The 25,088-nt window shown below is 42.1% G+C and overlaps 1 protein-coding gene across 2 annotated transcripts in view; it reads left to right on the forward strand.

The window, feature by feature from the left end:
• Positions 1–2,113: 2,113 nt before the first annotated feature.
• The window catches only part of pdzrn3b (PDZ domain containing RING finger 3b), a 101,230-nt gene continuing 78,255 nt past the window's right edge, over positions 2,114–25,088 (forward strand). The window contains exons 1-3 of one of the 2 annotated variants that reach the window (XM_031748473.2): positions 2,114–3,007; positions 10,223–10,309; positions 12,200–12,307. In XM_031748473.2, the coding sequence (XP_031604333.1) occupies positions 2,294–3,007; positions 10,223–10,309; positions 12,200–12,307 (909 nt within the window). In that variant the 5' untranslated portion in view covers positions 2,114–2,293. The remainder of the gene's footprint in view (positions 3,008–10,222; positions 10,310–12,199; positions 12,308–25,088) is intronic. The other variant, XM_031748474.2, reaches the window with a different exon arrangement.

The raw sequence follows: 25,088 nt of genomic DNA on the forward strand, positions 1-25,088 counted from the left end.
TTGTTCCCGGACTGAAATAATAAATCACAGCCTGCAGTTTGGTCCACAGGTTGAAAACCCTGAGCGTGGCCGGCAGGTTGCTGGTTAAATTCTGCAGAGTTCTGAGCACAAGATTTAATAACAACCTCAAGCTCCGAACTGTGAAATAATATATGGCTTTATACAGCTGATGTGTAACAGCATTAAAAAAAATCCAATAATTCTGTGAAAACTTGCTAAAGAAACAGGTGCTAAAGTAAAACACCAGCCCTCTATTTTTCATTTCTCGTCCATTCATTTTTCTACATCTGTCTAAACATTTCTTAACTCAAAACACATGAAGTGTATTAAAGATGATCTTTTTTTAAAAATGAAGTCATGACCTGAAGAATACTGGCTAAGAAATATATAACATAATCACATGCTGTAATATATACAGTACAAGAATCTTCGAGGTGTTCTGCACAGGGAGTTTTTATTCCACTCCATCTAAGCCATCCCATAACATCAGTGTAGGATTACCCACGAGCTCAAACTCTCTCTATCATGTTGTCCATGAAGTCTTTGATAAGCCTGTGTTTTTAGTTCTGGATAACGCACATATGGAAAGGTTTTATTGAGCATGGCATTGCATAAAACTGGATTTCCGAAAGAGGAGGCAACCAGTAGGAATGGGTATCTAATCACGGCAGGGTCAGGTCCGACACAGACTGTGTGTGTCTGCTTGAGCAACGGAGGCTATTCTTTTCCTTCTCTAGGGCGAAACCAGTGTGTCCACTGGAGTTTACGTTAAAATTCAAACGCATTCAGAGCTACAGGCCTTCCTGCTGGTATTGGAAGTGGACTCAGATCAGAGTGTCAAAGTGGTAAAACAATATTGCGCTTTCTTTAGGTAAGGACCGCGGTGAGAGGTGTGTTCAAACACGAATCCCTCGGCGGCGCCTCAGATATTCATTGTCATACCTCGCATTGTGATCTGTGTTGATTTCCCCAACTTTTACCTGATCTCATCCCCTCTTAAAGTGTGTTGTAACTTGAAGTTTCTCTTGTGGTTGGACTGGGTAATGTCCTTCCAAAGTTGCTTGTTTTCACAAGTGTTGTGCATGCCTGAACGCTCACCCACTGTGTAGTGAGTAACATTCATAAACTAACATTTATGAAATGAAATGGCTGCTTATCCTCTAAATATACAGGCATAGACTTTATAGGTTTATGGGATTTTATAAAGCATTGTATCATTGTTTTTATATAACATTTGAATGATATATTCTGTTTGTTTTTTCTTTTTTAAACAATTCAGACTTTGTATATATGTAAAAAAATAAAAAGACCTAAAGGCGTTGGTAGGTGAATTCATAACTGCACAGTTACTCATTATAGTTCTTTATAATTCTTTGTATGGTTTTAAATGATGATTTATTCTATTTACCTATTTTATATGGGATTTTTTTTGCTGTTTGGCGTCACGGACAGCAAAGGAAGAATGCAATCGTATAGGAAAACATGTTTCTTTACTGTGCATATGACAATAAAACTTTGAAAACTTTAAAGTTTTAGTTGCCAAAACTATTAGGCAGACTCTATTTTTTTGCAGAAATAAATAGAAATAAATAAGAAAAATGATATTTTCACTGGTTACATGGATAAACAAATGATATCTCATTTTTATTTCATTCTTCTATTTGAAAAGAAAGGCGCAAGCTACTTTTTATCCCAGTGGCTAAATACTCTGTGCGCCGTTAGTAGAGTAGTTACGGCAGAAAACTTTCGTCCCTGGGAATGTCGCCTTCACTGACTATCAGAAGTGTAGATTTTAGAAGCTGAAGTCACGCAAAAGAAGTGAAGGTGCGTTCGAATTTGATGTTTTTCAGACACAGATCACGTGTAACTTGCTCCAAATGTAGAACTGAGGACTGAATTGTGACGGAATAACTTTCTCACACTTTGGTTCAGAAATTGTTACTTTTACGTGTCATAAACGGCCCTGAAAAATTGTCACCTTTGTCCTGATTTCATCTTTTCATTTGCAGTTACAAAACAAAGTTGTTGCGTGCAAAGGAAACGAAATATATCTATTTTTTCAGGGTGAAAAACTTTTTCTAACTTCAGAGGGTTCGCGTACGAGGCGCTCCTGAAGGCACCAAAAAGTCTCGGTCAATTAGTAGAGTTTAGACAGTGAGGAGAGCTCGGAGCAAGTAGGTCTCGCCGAGTGCTCCACCAATGACCAGCTAAGAGAAAAACGCCCCACTGTTCCTCCGACTTAGATCTGCGGGGGTGGGGAGTCCACAAGTTTGACTCTGGATTTGGGGAAACCATGGGATTCGAGTTGGACCGCTTCAAGGGGACTGTGGACCCGGATTTCAAATGCAACTTGTGCAATAAAGTCCTTGAGGACCCGCTGACGACTCCGTGCGGTCACGTCTTCTGCTCCGGCTGCGTGCTGCCCTGGGTCGTCCAGCAGAGCAGCTGCCCGGTCAAATGTCAGCGGATCTCCACCAAAGAGCTGAACCACGTCCTGCCTCTCAAGAACCTCATCCTGAAGCTGGAGATTAAATGCGATAACCACGCGAGGGGCTGCGATGCCGTGGTGAAGCTGCAGCATCTGGCCGAGCACGCCGAGATGTGCGACTACTCCCCGGCGAAGTGCAGGAACAGAGGATGCAGCGAGGTGCTCAACCTGCGGGACGTGGATGCTCACATGCGGGAGACGTGCGACTACAGACCGGTGGGGGTTTGCGAGAGCGGCTGCGGGCTGATGCTCACCCAAAAGGAGCAGAAATCAAATGGCCACTGCTGCCTGAGAGCCCTGAAGGCGCACAACACCGCGCTGCAGTGCAGAATGATCATCCTGGATAGGGAGTTCAAGAAGCAGACCATAAAAGCCAATAAGAGGGAGAAGGCTCTCCTGGCACAACTTTCCGCCGTGCACAGCGAGCTGCAGATGACAGCGCTCAAGTATCAGAAGAAATTCACAGAGTACAGCGAGAGGATCGACTCCCTCACCAAGACCGTGGCTTTCTCCTGCAAGGTAAGCAGGAAAAGTTTGTGCTCTGAGTGATTCCCAGTAGCTTCTCCCTGCTGTCATCCACAGTGTGACGCCTGGAAAATCTGTGTTCTGTGAGAATAAAATCATTCCAGTGCAACTTAAAGTTGATCCTGACATGCACTGCGCGTAAGTCAATTGCCTCAAGGCCAACTTTTATAGGCTGTAAAATATCTTCCTCAGCATGTTTTTGTCGGCACTCTGGGAGTCCTTGTGTCACTTTAACTGGGCCTCCTTGTTGTTTGGGTGGCTGCCTTTTTGTTTAACTTCAACCCAACTGGAAAAGGAAGTCAATGTTGTTGGCGATTCTGCTTTTTTTTTTTTCCTTTTTCTTTTTTTCCCCCTGGTGTTTCCAGGAGAACTTCGTGCCTTGGCTGCCTGCTTTGGGACATGGATGTCAGCTGTGCCTCTTGGCCAGCTGGCAGTAAATGTGGGGTGGGGGGAGGGCTAAATATTTACTGCAGTTCTGTACACAACAAGAACCAGGTTCCAGTTATAATGCCTCACCCCCTCACAGCATGCTTGTTTGAGGCTTTTTGTCATCGGATGTTCGCCCTTTCCCCCGAGACCATCATAACAAATTAGAATCAGGGCTGCAGCAGAGTTGCTGGCACCAAAGTTGAATGAGCTAGTAAGAGCTTATGAGGTCCTGAAAGGCCTTAAAAACAGTATAGCCTGATCTGTGCAAGGCCCCTGTGAAGGGGGGGCTCAGGAAGAGCTGATGTAAGGATGTTTTATGGTTCAAATTTATAAACCCAGTGGCCCATTATCAACATCATAAAGGATGCAGGAGTTCATAAATCTGGTAATGAATTGAATTAGTGTATGGTGCTTGCACTGCTGCTGGGATTAGCAAATGGGAGTGGTCAGGGTTTTGTTTTAGAGGAGAAAGAATTATTAGTACAAATATGGATGAATGGGATGTGCTTTTTAAAAAAAAAAAAAAATTTTACACCTTTTTTTGTCCCAGAAGTTCTTTAATAAATCACCTATCAAAAACTTCACTCTCTTTTCCTCCCCCCGCTTTTGCTGGGTGCTTTCATTTGTTCATTACGGGCTCAGTTCCCAGTAAAATGTGTTCCAGTAGACTGGTAAATTGCGCATCAAAAGCACCGATGCAGGCAAATCGGGAAATCGCTCATGCTGGTATAAAGAAGCTTCCTGGGCCTGTAGCGCAGCAAGTTATCATAGCTCATTTGACAACGGCATCTCAGTCCTGCCATTGAGCTCTACATTAAGTGAGTTACTGCCATTGTGGCTGTGCTAACGCAAAAAAAAAGGAATAACGTCTGCACTTGAGGCATGCTTTGAACATATGTATGAGATACAGGAATTGTTTGAGAACTCTTCTGAGGATGAGATTTAATATCTGTGGGTGATATTGCAACTCGGTAGAAAGAAATAAAGAAAGCTCTTCTATCTCGAAAGGCCTTTCATTGGATCCAGTCAAGCAGTCAACAGGAATGAGGTTCTCTCACAAATGTGAATATGAACTGGGATTAGCTGTTAGAGGCGGGTGACTTGCAGTCTGTCCAAAAATCTTGCTCCCATTTTTTTTTTTTTTTTTTTTTGTGATTTCAGTAATCAAGAGCCTAATTACATCAGTGTGTTATTGGTAATTTCCGAAAAGGGATATTTTGACATGCCAAAGCAGCAAAAGCCCAGGTAATGACTTGTCTGATGGGCCTACTCCTTTGAAGCCACGCTAGTGAGCCAGCATTCAGAATACCACGGACCTGGAACGCGCTAAATGGAGTGCATCCAATGCTAGGTGCATTTCACAATTGAAAAGATCATTGGGGAAAAAAGGTTTTAATGCAGTTTTATGACATACAGTACTATGCAGAAGTCTCAGGCTACCTATCATGTCTTTATATTTTAGGTTATATTAAAGAAGCCAAACTTTCTTGCAACCTTTGTGGCATTCTTCTTTTTTAAAGCAGTTTTTGGCACTCTCCAGGCTTCGTAAAGTTTTCTTTGGATATTTGCTGTATTTTCACTCGTTTTCAACTCTGCACTTGACCATTTTCAGAGAGTTTGAAAGTGGACAAAGGGAGAAGTGGGAAGCCTGTAAAACTAACCAAACAGCAGCTGAAAATCATGTCCTTAAAAAAAATATTAAAAATATAACAAATCCTGCAAAGTCCTGACACGGGATCTGAGAGATGCATCTGGCCCTGCAGTTAATCCATCTGCTATTCATTGAACCCTCATCAGAAATGGTCTCAGTGGAGGGTGGCATTCTTAAGGAAGGGAAACGGGGATGAAAGACTAAGGTATGCCAAATTACACAACGGAAAAGCTGAAAATCATCTTGTGGGCTTTGGAATTCAGATTTGAAAATGTAGTTTCAAGTTACTGAAACAAAAATAAAAGGTCAGGAGAGGGGTATAACAGTGAGTGTCGGTAGTCACCTGTAAAACACGCTGGGGGCTCCGTCATGGTTTGGGCTGCATCTCAGCTGGTGGTGTTGGAGATCTTGTCAAAATTGATGGAATTATGAACTCCAAAAAGTACAGTCAGATTTTGATCAACCATGCAATACCATCTGGAAAACATCTGATTGGCAACAACTTAATTTTTCAGTATGACAGTGTTCCCAAACACATACCTGGATAAAAAAACAGACCGAGGAACACTGTCAGTCATGGATTGGCTGCCCCAAAGCCCGGACATCAACATTACTGAAGCATCTTGACAGAGAACAGGACAAAAGGCAGCCAACATCCAAAGTAGAACTCTGAATGTTGTTCAAGAAGCCTGGAGAACTAGTTCAGGGTGTGCTGAAGAATAAAGGTGGTCGTAAGAGATTCTAGTTTTCAAGCTCGTTAGAACTGCGCAAACTCTGTTTTTGCCGTATAAACTGTTTTTTCCTGTATGTTTGCACATGTTTCAATAAATCGCTGCCTCCTATTTCCCAATGTCCTAGCAAACAAAGTGTTGGCTCAAAACTTTTGCTCAGTACTGATCATCAGATCACTACCAAAGGATGAATACAAGTCCATTGTTACAGCTGACTGATAACTTACTTTAGTTCAGAGATTCCACCACTCCTCAACTTGAATGTCTTTTAATGCCAAAAACTGGGAGATGAGGAGTAACTGACTGATATTTAAAAGGAAGATTATTTAATACTAAATGCAAGAAAGACAAACAAAACTGATGGAAAATCAATGAACAAAAAGCTCAGATCTTTACTGTGGTTCATTGCAGGGCTGTTAGAAGTGTTGTCACACTCTCCATAAAGGATTGGATCTGTGTTTTTGAACCAAGATCCCCTTTGGCTGCAGATGACAGCATTAAAGGTTCTTGATGCAATAACAAGTGTTTTTTAAAATCACAAGACATCAAACTGATCGAACCTCCATTGAATTTGATTGGAGTAATTGTGACCTCAAACTGATTAGGCTAATTGTGGACTTTTTTTTTAAACCAGGCCTCTGTGAGATAGCTTAACAGAATAATGGAAGCTATTAGTTATTTCAGAAGCGTGGCTATCAATTGAACATGACAGATCACATTAATAAAAGCCATCATGTATTCAATGACGATGCCTATTTCATCTAATAAAAATGCATTAGGCTGCTGATTCCTTTGTGTATATACATTAGCATTGAGTGATAATCCTTGTCATTGATTTGAAATAGACTTCACTACCTCATTAATGGGCTAAACTGCCCTACATTTACAAGGTCACTGAGTTTCTGTCTCTTGACCACATGCGAGTAGTTTATAAATCAATATGTTCCCTTTTTGTTCTGTATTACAGTACCTACACTATAATTAGGTGAACTATATTAAGAGTTAGACAGGGGGGAAGGCAGCTTGATGGAGGACAGACTCGGAAAGTGTGACGAGTGCTGAGGTGAAGGCTCACCGTGAGCGTGCCAAGTCACAAGTGAGCAGCAGACTAAAGTTTCACTGCCAGCGTGCCATTTCTTACCTCACCAATAAAGTTTTGTTGGTTTTTTTCTCCCCGCGGATCTTTTGTTTACTTGCTGTAGCGCCCATGTCATTGTGTCTGCACGGTTTTGTTTTGAATTTGTGGTGTTTAGCACATCAGTTTTTCTTTTTAGTCTTTATTTTAACCCAAGCACACCTGATGTTTTAGTAAATTTGCAACCTCATCCTGAGGACGTTTACTTCATTTTTGGGAGGTTGGATCATTGTTAGAGTGTTTGCAGATGTGGTGAGAGGGGAGGAAAAAAAAAAAAAGGAAAAGCTTCATAATTGTTCATTTTAATGGCTCTTGTGGATGAAATGTGAAGACTAGTTTGTTTTGAGGCCTGTGACACATTCAGCATAAGTGAAGAGGATGGAAAAGCCAGTTGCTTTGTACCTTTTTTCATTTGTCATATTAATTCCACTTTATCTCAACAGCATAATGCCCAACTGTCTTCTTGATGACAGCGACGGCTGTAGTTCACTATAATTCGGAAGTATGTGCCACTAATGCTGTCGTGACAGAAGCGCACATTCCTGCAGGGCCAGACTTGCACATGCTGGTGTTTTTAGCCTATATGGCAGTCAGGATGCTGTACATGCCAGTAATATCTGCTTTATATTTAGTCTCAGTATGTCGCAGAATACTGGAACAGCAGCTGAAATTATGTTACCTCATAGCTCCCCTCTAAGTCCTCCTTAAAAAAACAGATTAAGGGCTGACTCTGCAAGTTTCCCAGAGGTTTTCATGTCATGTAGCTTCTGAATAAAGAGGCTCACTAGTATATTCATTTACATAGGACAACGGTTCGTGAGAGAGCGGTTCTGTTCTTTGACCTGGTCATCATTTCAGGCTGGGTGTGCTGGCTAAGCCCTGGAGAATGGTGAAATTCGAAGAAGTATTGGCTAAAGTAACTTGTTACATTACAAGATTCCGGCCATTAGAAACTACATACCAGCTGTTATGTTGTAGCAAAAAAATTGCAACCATCTTGTGCTCATTTATATTGTCCAGAAGGTGTGTAACCCACTGTACATTTACCTGAGAGTTTGTCCACTTTAGCTCACTGCATAACAGGTTGATATAGGCAGCAGTTTGTCCACCACCTAACTAGAAAGAAACTCGCTGTTGCTAGTTTTGCAGTTCTGAACTGTAGCACGAGCACCAGCATCTTAGTCCTCCTCAGCAGCAATGTTGTGGAGCTGTGCTTAGCTTGCAGGTACTTCTTCAACACAAGGAATTGAGCTTCTTAGCAGTTGACAGACTCTTATTATCACCCTGGGTCAGGACAATGCGAATGCTCCAGCAGTGTAACAGCCAATCTCTCTGCCATCTCACTAAATGACCTTCACATGCTGACCGGCTCATAGGCCAAATTCCACTCTGCACAACAAAAGGAGCAGGGAACTGTTGGAACCCTTCAATAGCAACCAGCTCCTTCATTGGAAAAAAAAAAAAAATATTTGAATTACAAAGCTGACCTTTTGACTTTAAAGTTACAACGAACAAGTAATCTGTATACTTGGATGCTGTACTTCATATGTTACACCCAACACTGGCTAGCACTGGACTGGCATTTTTTTTAAATGGTTGTGGGCCTGAGACTGAAGTTGTCTGTTTTTAGTTATGCACAACTGTTACTTGTAATCAAATCATTTATGATAAGTAATTCAGAGTTAACTTGAATACTGACTAGCTTAATTTGTAAACAGACTGGTACTTGTGAAGCGCTTCTACTCTAGCTGAGCACTCAAAGCGTTTTCTAGTACAAGTCTTATTCACTCATTCACACATACATACACATAAGTGCTTTGCCTAAAGCCATGTCCACAATAATACGTTTTCGTTTGAAAACGCATCTTTTCTCTCGGTTTTGGCCTTCCGTCCACACTGAGATGGCGTTTTCGGTCAAGGAAAACGCAGCGTTTTGAAAACGCTCCCCAAAGCAGATACATTCAAAAACGCAGTTTTCGCGTCGCAGTGTGGACAGTGAACCTGGAGCCTTTTCGAAAGCGATGACACAATGATGCAGTCATGTGACCAATTAAACTAAGATAGCGGATGGCATTATACAGTAGTTGTTTTGTTTGCTCTCAGTTCTGACAGCCCTATTAAAGATTAATATCAGTCTGTACATGCTCCAGATAGCTTTTCTTCAAATTCTTTAATTCTCACTCGCTTTTGCTACTTTGTACCTTTGTGTCACTCGCAGCAACAACTCTACCTCATTGTTAGTCCATTTAAAACACTCGGTGCTTTTCCTCAACATTTTGCCGACACGTTTCAAAGAGCCGGAAAGTAAATAAACGGCAGACAGAAATGACGCAGGTCGAATCTTCTTGCGCTTCACGCATGCGCAGTACTGGAACGTAAGCGTTTTGGGCCGTTTCAATGTGGACGCACAACTCTGTGAAAACGACTGAAAACAATAGTGTGGACGCGGAGCGTTTTCAAACAAAAACGCCGTTTTCAAATTTATCCGGGCTAGTGTAGACGTAGCCTAAGATTCATGCAGACACTCACACTTTGATGGGCACATTGGGGGCAGCTTGAGGTTCAGGGTACTTTGACATGCATATTCCATCAGCTGTGGCAGACTATGTAAAATTACAGAGCGAGGTTGGTGAGTTCCAAACGTCCTCTGGCATTAACACCAGCACAAAAATGGTGCACTGGGAGCTCCATGGTGTAATGTGTTGGCGGCCCGATTCTTTTGGCCATGTACTGAACTTTTTACACATAAGATTTCCTTTAATAGTAACACAGCAGTAGCGGTACCATAATATAGAAAGATGTCTAACCAAAAGATTCAAGCAACTCTGCTGAAAAGATCTGGCTACTAAGCTAACAGTGTCTGTTTGCTGTCTGTTATGTAGTGAGTATTTGGCCGTTTTGAGCAGCAAGTGATATTTTCTTTTGAAGAAACCGTGTTTGGCTGGATGTTAATGACACAAACACGGCATGAAGTTATATTATTAATAATAGAGCAGTCAATAGTTTCTTATTTTGTTGTTGAGCTACCACAGAGAATTAGGAACATTTGTTTGCTTGCAGCAGTTGTAGCTGGTGAATAAAACCTGAAAGTTAGACAGATTCTATTAAAACATGGGTACAATATAGCCCTTGTGTTTTGAAAGTTTCACCCTTTTAATTTAAACGAATAAAAAGATTAATTAGGATTAATACTGAATTGTTGTATATGTTGAATAACTTCCTGCCATCTCTTGCTCACGTGTGTCTCTCCTGTCTGTTTGTAGGAAGGCGAGACTAAAAGCGTGACCGTTGTCCTTCTTCGTGAGGGCGGCTCTCTGGGTTTTAACATCATAGGAGGAAGGCCATGCGTGGTAGGTTGAAAGCTGAGCAACTTGGAGGTTCCATCTCCCCCACCCCCTCCCCGGTGATCAGCCAAGTGTCATATGGCAAATAGTGGAAGTACCACAAGCCTCCTCTGTGCTGACTGCCGCAACTTAGACAGTCGTGCATGTTTTTTTGTTTTTTTTGTCTGTGGATAGATGGACCGCATCTATCAAGTTTTATTGTGTTTATATATTGGTCTGGTTTAGCGGATTTGGCATTACGGATTAAAAAAACTATAATTACTTTTATGGGAGTTAAATCTGGGATTATGGCTTCCACCACAGTTGTTTTGTCTCTAATTGAGGGGATTTTGGTGGTGAGGTAAACACAGAGGAGAGGAAAGGGTCTTTTAAACCCAGACTGAACTTTTCTCAGCCGCTTTTTGCCTCGAGGCCCCTGAAGTTAAAGTCATTAATGATGCCACGCGCTCTGCCGAGTGAAGGGTTGGAAAATATCTCAACGCTGGCATCTCCCAAACATGGAGCTTCTTTCTGCAGCCGAGGTCTTATTGAAACGCTGTATCTGTTTCACTTCCACTGTTGCAGATTTGGCTTTCCACAGCCACAGTGACGCACTTTTCAGCAGTGACATAGATTATCACAGTAAAACTTTTTATAGCGGGAAGCTATAAAAAGATCGACATATAAAAAAAGAGGAGTTTTTTGTTTTCCTCTTTAACTGTAGATTTACTCGTGGAGTTGCTGTGACAGAGCCATGCATCAAACTTGTACGACAGCGGAGATAATACTTGGCTTTTGCTTTCCTAGTGAGCCTCAAATCATCAGGTGGTGTAAGAAGCTACTCATTAGAATTGGAAGTGGCTAATATCCTAGCAGCCTTTGACATGTGTGTTTCATGTGGCTGTTATACTGGTATGGCATGGTGAGCGCAATCAACTGCCAGGTTTTGTGGTCTCCTAGATGAGCTTGTTTGTCTGCAGCTCATGTGATAGCGGTAGCGGTGAAGCAAAGTAGTAGTAGGCATGTTGTGGAACTTGCAGGAAAGCACTGCAGTGTTAACACTGTACACGATGTCCCTGAAAGAGGAAGCAGACCAGAAATTATTAATTAGCATCTGTTCTGTAACTTCTGGGGTTTCTTTAAGTACCTAGTAAAATGTAGTTGTGTCACAGAGCCCAGCAGGAGTGCGGTACACATTTTCATGTGGTTTTAAAGAGAGTGCTAACATAGCTGTTAACCCAGACTTAGCTCTGACTCTGAGGTCACGGCCACAGAGTCGGATGTAGGCTACTTCATGCCCCTTCAGCATGTCCGCGTGTCAACATTTAGGCCCTTCTGTAGGCCAGGGTCAACCCTTTAAGGCCTGGGAAGCATGTGAAGTTAAAGCTCATCCCCAAGTCCACACTCAAGGGTGGGGTTAAAAGGGCATTTCACACAAATAGCAAAAAGCCATATTTTTTCACTTAGTCTTGTTGCTGTTGAGCCTTCCAGATATTTTTGTTTTCTGTGTGCCCTGATTTTGAGATATCTGCCTTGAAATTACTGCTGCCAGTAAAAAAAAAAAAACTGCTGGCAGTAACATTTTGTGGATTCACTGGAAAGCTCCCTTAAATCTTAAGGCCAAACTAAATGTTGTTTGTGTCATTTATAGGGGTGGCAGCAATAGTTTCCTTGGGAATTTTTTTTCTTTGTTATTTGGGTGAACTAAACCTTTAACTTTGGAGGCTTGCAAAGCGTTGTACAGACGCTCACGTGGTTTTGCCCACAACAACCAAACCCAGTGTTTCCAGTGTTTTTTAAAAGTACTTTTATTGCGCGATTTATTGAGACTTCTATATGCTTTCCTTTCCTTAACGAGCCCTGTGAGCGCTGTGCTTCCATTAATCCGCTGAACATGCCTGCAATTTATTCCCGCAGGACGACAATGACAGCACTTCGAATGAAGGAATCTTTGTGTCCAAGATCGTGGAGAAAGGTCCAGCAGACAAAGAGGGAGGCCTTCAGATCCACGACAGAATAATAGAGGTATGTGTGTCCTCCTCTGTAATGCTTCATGTAAATGGGAGGGGGGAAAACTACTGATGTAATGACTGTCTGCACTATAAAGAGGGAGAAACACCAAAGGATCACTCCATCTTTGTGTATGTTTGAGCTCTGAGCTCAAGCTGAACGCAATGTGTGACACATGGAACCTGAATTAGCATTTTGGCCTTTTATTGGCGCTCCAGAAAGTCAATCCTGCAGACGATGAACGTCTCTGATACGATTCTACCAATCGACATAGGCGATGTCAAGTAGGGCATCATTGCAGATGGGCTGAGATAAACCTGAGGCGAGGCTGTCCGTCTTTACTGTTGCTGGCTGATATATAGAGAGAGAGAGAGAGGAAGAGATGTCTTTTACTGCTCTCGTCCCAGCAAATAAATCCCTTTCGACAGAGCAGCCATGAAGCGTCCTCCTTTCGCCTCTAAACAGAACTCGATGTGGAAAGGCCAGCTCACCCTGAGGTCAACTTGAGGGATGCATCGAAAAACTCAGCATCACAAAGGTTGCTTTTATAGAATGGTTGTCAACCAGAATCGCTCACAATGGCTGCTTTGAAATGAGACGTTTATGTCAATTGCAAGTGTGTATTACCGCCGGCCGCAAGATGACAAATATGGCTTGTCGCAGGCTTTATTGTTAAACCTCAGTGAAATTGCCCCCGGAGCATTTTTGACCAGCTCATTGCTCACAGAGACGCTTGTGGAAAGTGTTTACACACACAAAAAAAAGAAGACTCCCAACATCTGGACTCTGCTGATCGCTCTATCCTGTCATTTATGCAGTCGAATGCTAACTACTTGCAAAAAAAAAATGCCACAAGTCCTCTGGAGAAAGCCTCACGCCGTTGTTCCAAATAATATGGTTGTAAATCTGGCGACGTCGTGACTGAGATGTTATGATGTGCTTGTCTTTGGTGTAAACCTCCTGAGCTAACACAGTCAAGTGTCTTGGTGCTCTCTGCAACTCGTAGACCTCGTAACGAGGGCAGGTTGAACCAAAAATGCCACTCAGATCTCAGTGACTCCAGACCTAAAGGGACTTGCCGTGGGCTGCTAGCTGATGTGTGGGGAGATTAGCTCATATGTCACACGAACGTGTACAAATGTGTGTCTTTGCGAGCATCTGCCCTGCCTGGCTTTATGAGTTTGCGTGCACGTGTTTGCCTGGGCGCGTGTAAGCACAGGATGCACGCGTTAATGGGCCAGATGTCGCTGTATTTGGTTACTTGAGAAGGTGTATCTATGGGGTTTAATGCTGTGACAGCCAATCCGGAACGGAGAGGACGGAATTTGCTATAGGATAATGCTTCACTCGTGTTTTTCATATTGTTTTTGCGCTATTGTGGGTGAAGTCACGGAATCTTTCCAGCGCAGGAAAGGCCTAAGGAGGTAGCACAGGTTCCTATAAAGTAACCTTTTCTTGACGAGAAGTGAGGGATTGCCATACAATACCCAGCAAAATAAATCATCAGATTTAATAGACAGTTAAAGGCCGATACTTCACATTTACGCCATTCATCGGAAGGGAAACCTGAGAGCGAGGCAGCTTATATTTCCAAGGCTGCTTCTTTTTTTTTTTTTTGTTGACTGGTTGAAGCAAGAAAGTACAATGTCACAGATTCCTGGACCACAATAAGAAATGTGACATCAAAACACAATTTGCTGTTGCGCAGCTTTTATTCTGAACCTGAGGTGACTGGGTCTGTGAACTTTGTTCACTGTCGAGAATTAAAGACGATGAACCCCAAGTGCCTGAAGGCAGTTTCACGGTGTTTGGTAGAAACCAAACAGCCTGTAACTGTGTCCTGTTTAGCATCCTGGGATGTATGCTGGAATTGCAGGAACAGTCAAACCTGGTTTATCTCATGTTTTAGGAGAGAGTGTTTTTCATGATATCCGTGACTGCTGTGTTATCCTTTTTTTTTTTTTGTAGTAGTTGTAGTGGAAATCATGCTTGCTTAAGACCGTTGTTTAATTATATCTGTGCTGCTTTTCAGTATGGTTGCAGGATGTGTAAATATCATGAAGGGTGTGAGGCTTCCTTTTCTGATTAGGCCCACAGCTAATCATCACCGCTCAATTTTTACGAGTAATTTTCCAGTTTATCTTTTTAATCCTCCTGCCTGCCCGAACGCTCCCCGAGGCCAAGGTGATATCTTCAGATTGGTTTTTAAATCCATGTTCTTACTTCTGAAATTAGCTCGTTTTTCTTATACAAGTAGATGGAAAAGTGAAAAACAGATGACAAACTAACAATCTTTTTTTTGACTGAAGTGGTCCAAGGATAACTTTGCATGAGACAAGTAAATAGTTTTTCTTGGGAGAACTAGTTGAGATCGTAAAATCAAGAAGACATTTTTATCTCAGTGCAGTTTAAAATTCGGCTTTTATCTTAGAGTTGAATTTTGAACTTTAAAAGTGTTTGAGAGGAACTGGCTCATAGAAATGTAAAAGTTTATCAAAGGTTTAAGGTCACTGACACATTTCGATCTTATAAAGTTGCTTGTTTTTATTTCAGTGAGCACCAGTAGCAGTCTTTAGGAGACATGTTTTTAGCCATTCATTTAAGGCTACAGTCACACTCGGGGAAAAGAGTTGTTGCAGACTAATGCACAACCAAAGCCAGTGGGACTGTGTGCAATGAATGTGCGATATCACTGTCTTTGAAATGAATGCTTCAATGACGGGGACCAGTTCTACAACCACTCAAAGTCAGGTTCTGTCTTCAAAGCACGTTTTGATGCATGAAGATGGCAACGAAACAACAATAAGAACGGGTCGGTCTATCGTTCTGCTGTGTATTTGTAGTTAGATGCAATCTGTTTGCGATAACGTGGTGACTAACTGTGATAAACTGGTGAAAATTGCCTGTTGCCATCTGATGGAAACCTGTTGCTGTACCCACATACAGAAATTGACATTAACTTTTTCATTCACAGTCCAAGCAGCAGCTCATATATTTGAAATAGAATGAGAGAGAAGAGGATGGCTACATGTCTGCAAAACGATATAAGACGCTCGACAACATTACTTTCACAGAGGAATATAACAAGAATCTGACTCAGATTGATTGCAAACCGTCACCAATCTGTCTGAGAGCGATTGCACTTAGTCTGAGTTTGGATGTCTTGTTTAGAGGCAGGTTGGCTCTCAGTCTGTGAGAGCAGCAAAAAACAAATTAGCCCAGTCACCAGGCAACCGCTAATTTATTTCAAAAGGAGGCTGCCGTCCTATTTTTACTCTAATTGGCTGAGCCTTAAGAATATAAGTCTAACATTTGCTTTCCTTTTAATTCTGCCATCGCTCTTTTTAACTGCTTGAGGCTCTACTGTGTTCATCAACAAGCCAACACTGTCATGTGTTGTTTGAGTCTGATAAGTTACTTTCGAAACAAACAAAGTACTGGAGTTTGAATATCAAAACTCTGGGCTATAAGAGGCTCTAAAAAGCCTCAGTCATTCTCAGTGAGTTGTAACTATAAACGATTTTTCATAATGGACCTTTGCACGTTTCCTCTGCCCTAAGAGTGGGAAAAAATATTGATTAATACAGCTTTAATAAGAAATAATTAAGAAATGTGGAATGCTTTATTTTTAGCATCAGTGCCCTAATTTTCCATTATAGTGGAAATGGGGGAAAAAAAATTTGCTTTTTGTTTTTTTTCCTTACTCGTGAAATCTGGTTTGCAAGCCTATGGACGGGATAATTTTGACAGCCCTTCACAATCCTGCCATGGGGGCTCAACTGCTCTGTAAAGGACCAATCACATTACGGAGCAGTGAAATGCTCGTTCACCTGTGGAGGCAGAAAACCACAGCGCTGTCAACAGCCCCGCCGTTTTCTCTTCCTGTAGTAGAGGTGTTAGTTCCAGTAAATCTATATGGATGTAACATGTACCTGATGATTCGTGGCTTGTCCTTCTATAACAGGCTCTTAGCGGGGGAGTGCGACAGCAGATGGCTGTCCTCTAACCGAGCTGCAGGCTGGTATGAATCAGCACACGAGTACCTTCTTGTTCAGACACTTCTTTTTTTAAAAAAAAAAAAAAAAAACCTTGAGCTGTGTTTGCTTTCGCTCACCTCTCTGCAAGCTGCAGAAACTTAGCACTCTGGTCAGGATCTGCCGGGATTGTGCCAGGATTTGATAAATAAGTTCTGATTGAACCTCGCACTGGTACCCAGCTTCCCTAATCATGTCTTCGGGCATGAGTTGACTTTTTAGATCTGATTAAGAATGTTTTTCTCGTGTAACTGTAATCCCAGCATTTTGTCTTCAGCCTCACTTCACACAGATAAAGAGCCTCTTGCTGCTGTGTGTTTTCCTACACAAATGACCTTCCACTCTCTTCAAGCCTCTTTGCTTTTCAGCGTGACTAAGCCAGTGTCACAATCCCAGGATGGCTGCGCCTGAGCTCTCAGGGTGAACGGGATGTTTTCTGTGTAGGCTCCAAAGTGTGAAGCTAGGAAGAGAACGGAGACGCCTGGGTTGCTGTTGTAAATTTCACCTTGTAAAACCTCAGCAAGGCTTTTTTTGTTTGTTTGTTTGTTTGTTTGTTTAGGTCAGAAGGTGAACAGAAACAGTTACTTTAAAATAAACGGACACTAGGACGTACCGGCTCTACGTGTTACGCCTGTTGTGTTTTTGATCAGAGCAGTGGCTAGCCAGCAGGAATGTGTCCCAGCTAACACAATATTTATATGAATGTGTAACAATGTGTAAACTTGAGCACTAGTCCTAAAACACCCTTATCATATTTACTATGTTCAACACAAGCTTATGTTACTTCAGGTTGGAATAATCGATGGGCTTTGGCCTTGTAGCTGAAGTTAACTGCACCGTAGATGCTACAGCTTGAGGAATTAATTTCAGGTCAATATTTAGAATATAGAACTGTAGTGCTTATTAAGGCAGCACATCTGCGGCTTCTTACTTGGTACTAGCTGCAGGGCTCAAAGGTCTCCTACACTTTGCCAGAATTCTGGCACTGGGTTGTATAATATATGACTGTAGATCATTATTTCTATGGTAAATCTTGGTTATTTTTTTAACTTTCCCACAGCTATGCTATGGCTGTTTGTCTATGTATAAAAACAGGAAGTCTTTATTTAGTGAAAATAATAAAGTCCTGTTTAAAACAAATAAAAATAACATTAAAAAAGACCAGAAGAGAGAGTGGATGGAGATAAACTGGCGGCTAATTACGGTAGTCTTAGTAACGGATTAATAAAACATTAGAGTGTCAGTCACTAGAAAATAAGCGCAAAATATGATCCAAAAGGCACCAGCAGCTCAAAGCAAAGCTTCTGCACATTCATATAAATATTGTGTTAGCTGGAGAGGAACAGCTAACACAATATTAGTGTGATGCTTAGACCTAACGATCAAAACATCCACACCTCCAGCTCCCACACCTTTACACCAACATTACTGTGATCATGTGTGATGAACTTGCAGTCTTGTTGCCTTTTTAATGGTTGTTTCGAAAATGGGTCCAGTTCTGTGACAACTTGCAGTCAGTTTCTGTCTTCAAAGTGATTTTGGTGTGTCGGGACGGCGATAAGGAATGAGTCGGTCCGTTACAAATTTGCAGCTCAATGAGCTCAAATTAGCAATTACATTGTTTGTACAGCAAAAATTGCAAATCTGTTGCCGGGTACATACACAGAAGTTAACATTAAATACAAACTCACTTAACTGCTTACACTCAGTCCATCCATATTTTAAAAAATTAATTCTTAATAAAGAAATAGTGACAACTCCAATTTAACTGCTAAATTACAGAGGCTCTTAGCAACCTGGGTTTTATATAGCAACGCAAACAGTTTGCAACCTGTGGAGTGTAGTCCCCTATTGCAAGAAGACACGTCACAGATGAGTTGCGCTCGTTATTGCAGACTGTCTCTTTGCCAACGCGTTCCACTCAATCCACTCAATCTGTCTGTGGTTATAAATTAGTCAGCGATTATTTGCAAACCTTCACCAGTCTGAGAGTGATTACAGTCAGTCAGGTCAGACCGTGACTGTTTGGACCAGCGCAGTCACCTTGCAATTGAACGTGGTTGCCCACAGGGTGAGGATGTCGCACGCTCAATCTCTGGGCAACCATAACTACTTGCAATCTGTCACACAATGTGAAAAAATTCAGTGCAGCTTACTTTCCTATTATCACTCAAGAGTAACCGAGCCATTAGGTTGAAGGAGGAGCGGGATCATTTATCTTATAGTCTCGAGACCAAGTAGGCTGTGAGCCAGTAGGGGTTTGTTAGATTAGAAGTCTCATTGATAGCTTACTAATTAAACTAACAGTAAGGTTGTGCGCCCTTTTTTTCTGGTTGGCTTCAGTAAGGAGGCTGAGATAAAATTGTTCCATTAAAAACTCACCCAAGACAGAGAGATGTGACTTGATAGTTTGGAAAGAGTCCAGAAATCTCACAGAAATACTCTGGAGCTATCAAAGTGTGCAAGTTTAAAAATGAACGAATGAATCTTTGACACCAGTAGGTGCTTTGAGCAAATTTTTCAAAGCAAAAGACACTAAAGAGAACAATAAACTAAAATCTACAAAAAAAATCAGCACTGGTCTTCATTTTGTGATGTTCTTTACAATTATAAAGACAATTTTAACATATTTGTAATATGTGTCAACTGGTTTATTTTAATTGCCTTTATTTTAACAGAGTGAATGCAAATTATATTTTTTTTTTCCAAAGCCTCAACTCTGATATTTTTTTTTTTTTTTTTTTTTTTTTTTGACATTCAGTCACATTCTGTTGTGCACGCAGTGTCTGAAAGAAAAAAGTCTTTGTTTTATACCCTGACCACCACCAGCACCACAAATATATCTCAGCCACAGAAACGCTCCTTGCTTTAAGCCCTGACACTGTATGAGTTGTGTGTTTGCCCACAGTCGAGCATTAAACACCTAAAGCCTCCCCGCAGCTCCTTGAGTATCAAGTCACCAGGTCAGAGAGAGCATAAAACCCAGCCAGATAGCATTTAGCAGTGACTGACATGAAATGTGAAGTGAGCTGTGTTGGAGGTGAGTTCGAAGCATGGGTGTCAATGGCCCTTTATTCCTCCTTGGTGTGAGGACCAGCAAAAGCAAAATGCTGCCTTTTGTCATCGACCCTGTCATTTGTTTCCTTTCAGATACTGTTTGCTGGCAAAGCTTGGTTTCATTAGAGTTGATGTAGTAGGCGATTAAAATTGTGGGATTTGTTGGCTTGTTGCTCATGTCTGGATTTTTTTTTTTTTTTTTTTAAATGCCATCTTATGACAGACCGGTATGATTGGCTTGACCCGTATTGTCTCTAACCAGTTGAAACTGCACATGGCCTCTCTAACAGGACATGTGTTAAAAAGTCCCCCAGGCGTTATTTCTGACCTGGAGGCCTATGAGGAACAGACATAGTTATTTCCCTTAAGGGGATCACATGTTGTTTGGCATTCTGAGGCAAGAAACGGGCCTTTGTCCGGCCCTTTATTGGATTTTGGGCCCCTGTGCGGGAACGGCGTGTTTATTCCCCAGATGGGCGAGCTGAATGTGGCCCCACTCTGTTGCTCCTGACTGGCCCTGGACAAGATGAATCCACCACAGGCTACGTGGGCCAATCCTAGCAGCCGGCCGCATTCCTGTGCCCCCGTGGTCCAGCTGAGGCAAGAGCAGGACATTAAATCAAATCTAACTTTAAAAGAGTCCATAATCAGCTTCTGGTGGTAGCCAGTGCCCTATGCAGAGCTGGCTTTAAGAAACCAGGACAAGCACATCTTTGTTTCCACTAGTCCATACTGGGGAAGAGGGAAAAAATTTGATTTTTAAGATGTGGAGTCATCTCAGTGTAGCGTTAGTGTGAGGTGTGCTTAAACTTCACTGTAGCCAGAAAGCTGCTCCCTTTGTATGCTTTTTTTTTTTTTTTTTTTTTTTTTTTTAAATTAATTGTATTTTCCACTTACTTTAAACAGCTTCTGCCCTTAAAGGCGAGCGGGCGCGTGATTATTTTTTTTGTGGAGACATACAGTCTGGGGCGCACTGTAAATGCGCTCACTCTGCTCTGACACAGTCCCGACTGGCTCCCTCGCTCACAACTACAGTGGGGTTAATTTATGGTTCCTAAAAGGTTTAAAAACGGGTAGGAACAGATAGGTGCAATTTAGGCCAATTTTCCTGTCAGTCAATCACTGGCGTTGTGCAAATACATCAGCAACAATCAGCTCTGGTTGCTCTGCCAGCTGCTTCTCATGTCAGCCCCTGACCCCCGAGCACAGACTGCCCACCGACTCCTAATTAACTACCCTCAATTAAACCCTAATAGGCTGATTAACAGACCCTTAGTTGTGCTGTAATGGCCCGTCGTTTCCTCCCAGTGCCCCTCTGAAATGCCTCCTGACTCTAGCATGTTAATCACCGCCCACTCCCTCTCACTGTTCCTGCCAGTGTCTCTCTCTCACGCTCTCTTTCTACCGTAGCAGAGACTATCGGTGAAATTGCCTTGTTAAATAGCAACAAAAAGGCACACGAGTCACAGTAATTATACCATAGTGTCACACTTTTTTTTTTTTTTTTTTTTTTTTTTTGTGATTTGCCTTTTTCTTCCCTTTTGGAACGCGACAATCTAATCATTTCTATTGCATATCAAACAGCAACACCCCCCCTCCAAACTGGAAACAGTCAGTCAGTTCAAGAAAACATGTAACTCCTTCCCCGGGGAGACTGCAAGACCACAGTTTAGTACGCACATTGCCACTTCAAACTTCAGTCCTCCCGTCATCCATTCAGCTGCACCAAAAATAGCGCCACGCGTCAGCATAGCTTTCTCAATATTTGACATGATCACAGCAGGGATCTCACAAGAGAGCAGATCCGAAACAGTGGCGCAGTCCTAAAACCATCAGCCTAATGAAAGCGATGACAGTCGCCGCCAGATTTATTCTTCATTGTGCAGACCACAGTTTAAAAACTTACTGTTAGTACTTTTAAGAAGTTGTAAATCTCCCTGCTTGGTTTCTGCTGCAAAGAAGCCAGAAGTCTTGATGCCCTTTTTTTTTTTTTTTTTTTTTTTTTTTTTTTGCCTTGATTTCTGTCTGAGCTTTAGGAGCACTTAGCAGAAGCAACTTCAGACTGTGAAGCATGTCACTGTGATAGTTTTGACAAAACAAAGAGTGAAAGTACTTACTGTAACATGTAACATTAGGCTTCTATAGTGAACTCCAGTGTGATAGGAGCATTATGGCAAGTAAATAATAAAATAAAATAAACAGGGACTGGCGAGGGAGGGAGTACTTGCAGGGAAATCAATTAAGTGGAGAAACAGGCTGCTGAGCTCCGGCAGTGAACTTAGGAACATCTTACCATGTATTCTTATGCATACAGCTTGTGTTTGTTCCATTTTTTAGAGTAGAAATTGAGCTGAACGGTGCCTGCAGTTGTTTCTTTCCTGACACAAGTCTGTTTTTTACGACCGGTGCGTTGATACACAGGGACTTTCCTGTTTTATGACATGGATTCCATCCCTTGTTTGTTGGCGGCAGACACTCTGTATATTTGTTTCTATGGAAATTGCTACTGACAGTGATTTAAACATGGTTTGTGTGGCACCGTGTGATCCAGCGTCGGTCCTCCTGCAGATTATAGGCTATAGATATTGCTCATCAATCAAAGTGCCAGAGTATGCTTGTCTTCCTCTCATATGGAACGATTACAGTCGTCGTTCCAGCGAGATGATGAAGCGGACTTCATTTCTTTTCCCACAGCTCTGTAGGACTCTAATCTCAACTTGCTTGTTAATCATGCTCACTTTCCTCTGTGTGGTGACATCAGAGATGTTTTTCATGCTTCTCCAAGTCTGCCTGCCTTTAAGATCTCCCTACGTTCTGAAACACTTCATCTCTTCTTAACTCCTGAAATTATTAAACTTAATGGTTCCCCAGAACTTAAAAGGTCCACGACTGACCATCAGCAAGGACAACACAGGAGGAGTCCACGGTCAGAGGTATTGATTTTAGCATTAAGCCTCCTGGCTGTCTGAGACTTTACATTCTTGGCGAGGTGAGAGGGACGTCCCTTAGGTTGCTGCTCATTCAACTGATAATGGCCAGCAGCGCATGATGAATGTAGCGTGGCGAGCTGTAGTCCACGCCTGCACTCTATCAAGTGCGTCAGTCTTGGGATTCCAGATCATATGTGATTAGATTAAACCATTGCATTTGCCAATAATTAAAGTATGTATTCAGGAGCATGTCAGAGTAAGGTGTGTGTGTGTGTGTGTGTGTGTGTGTGTGTGTTTTTTGTTTTTTTTTATCAGTTCTCATATTGTGCCATATTGACGACTTCTATTCTCATGTTCCAAATTGCATCGAAAATTTGCTTACATTTTAATTAACCCACCAGATCGACTCAGTCACTCCAACATTAGTCACACTACATAACATTTCCTTGCATAATGACAACAACTTTGTCTGAAGCTGTTTTGAAGTGAGCCTAATCAGGCACTGCACACTGCTGCGGCACTAGGGGCCGTTGATAGCACTGCCAGCAGATGTTAGGTTTCTTTTTTCTTTTTTTGAGGCTCCATTAGGATTTAACAGATGCAAAACACACAAGGTTGACATCACCGTGCATAATTGTCCCTCCTGTACAGACAGATGTTCTGTAATATCTGGGCTAATTGGGATATAACAACACATGCCAACTTAAAGGGAGACCTATTGTCGGGTTTTTTTCCCCTATACTTTGTCACATATGTACTGTTATGAAGGTGGAGGCTCATGTTGAACATAATTTGAGTTTCAAGTAATGAGCTCAGCGAATCTCCAAGTAATCCCAGGGATTATTTGAAAGGATATATCCCTAATATGGCTATCTCAGGAACTCTGCTCTGGAGCGTAGAAGCCCCACCCACCTCCTAATTAAAACTTGATTACGAGGGGCAGCCAATTGCAAGATGGTTGGTTTAAAACGAGAGAGAAGGAAGCTAAAATGGCTTGCTTCACACAGAGGATGGACTGAGTGGTTGCAATTTAATCTCATCCAAGAATATAAGTATGAAACTTAAAGTGGAATCATTTTTCCCTTTAATAAAATAAACAGCAAGTACCTACCTTTATCATTTTTGCACACAGCAGTCATGCAGTGCAACATTAGCATTACATCTACACCTGTACACCTGTTTAAACTTCAACATGTTTGGCACCTCCCCTCAGTGTGAGGTGTTCAGCAGTTTGTTGTGGTACAACATGCCTTCAGTTAGACTCGCAACAGTAGTTGAGAAGTGGAAGCCTGGTGTCTCTTATCAAAATGTTTTCTTCACTCAACCAGCTAATCCTGACAACACGCCCCGCTTTCGAGTCCCCACCACTCCCATTCTCCCCAGCTCCTCTTTAGAAGGTCTAGCGCGCCCATCCTTTCACCAGCCGACTAGGGGAGCTGGTGGCTGCTGTGCTGCCTTTTCTTATGCAAATGTGTGCAAATAGAAAACATTGTTCATCGGCGTGGCTCTCCATCTCAGTTACGCCGCTTTGCTCTGGCCTTTCTCTTGTTCCCCTGAGAGAGATGTTCCCTTTCAAGTGTTACCTCTCTGTCTCATTCAAGACTTCCTCTTTCCTTTTTGACAAACAGCCCGGAGGAATGGTCGGAACCGGCTCATTGAGCAAGCTTTTCAGGGACGTGGAGAAATGGGGAGAGAGAGATGTTCTGCAGGCGCCTCCCTCACACATCCATACTTATGTCTTACTTTTTCCCCCTGCTCTCAAGAGGATGAGTTATTCTATAGCGGGAAGTACAGTGTGCTCTCTCTTGATACTCCCCTTTTCTCTGAGAAAGTACAGGTGCTCTCCCTCCAAGTGCACACTTCTCTGTGCTCTGATTCCACCTGTGTTTATGCTGTAATATATATCCCATATGTTCTGTATCACAGAGTAATATATTTCTAGTGATGGCTTAAAAAAAGCTCATTTAACTTTAGTCATAATGTTCAAAGCCCATCTGTGAAAAGGTGTTTAGTTATGTAGTTGGGGGAGGGGAAAAAAAAGGAATTTGGTTTGGCTTGAGTTGGCACTTCTGTTATTCTGCTTTATTAAAAGCATATGTTTAATAACTCGTCTCTTCTGTTAACCCCGATCCACTACGGATTCTGTCCTCTCCTGAAACCGGTGCACCATGTATCTGGGGTTGAATAGATTGTATCCACAAATTCCTGTAGATTATGACATACGATAGCTCTGAGGCAGAGAAAATCACCGGCAGGCTCAGGAGAAGGCCCGGACCACCGACTGAGAGCTCAGAGCCCCGTGCCAAGGTCAACGCCGAGGTATCAATAAAGATACCTTTACTCCGTGTTAACAGAGCGCTTCTTTGATTAGAACCTCAGCGAGGATATGTTGCATTTCGCCAGAGCGCTACGCCAGAAGACGCGCAGTCGCAGCCATTTTGTCTGCTTGTTGGAGAGAGATCCAAGCAATTTTTTCCCCTCTTCTTCCCTCCATATTCTCGCTGTGTGATTGATATATGCAGGTGGTAAAGCATATTCCCCTGGGTAAGAATTCCCAGCTAACTTGAAAGGGAATGTTTTCCCTCTTTAACCATCTTATGAAAACAGTAGCCTCACAGCAGAAAGTCAGAAAGACCAAGAAAGGAAAAAGAAGTGTAATTTAATGTGTAATGTCTCTAACGTCATGCCAATTCTGCTTGGACAATAGGCCTCTGTAAGTCCATTGTAGGCTCTTTTAACACTCATAACACCATAAGCCCAGCTGCCTTGGGCTTA

Source organism: Oreochromis aureus, linkage group 5 (assembly GCF_013358895.1).
Source record: "Oreochromis aureus strain Israel breed Guangdong linkage group 5, ZZ_aureus, whole genome shotgun sequence".
Taxonomy (NCBI): domain Eukaryota; kingdom Metazoa; phylum Chordata; class Actinopteri; order Cichliformes; family Cichlidae; genus Oreochromis; species Oreochromis aureus.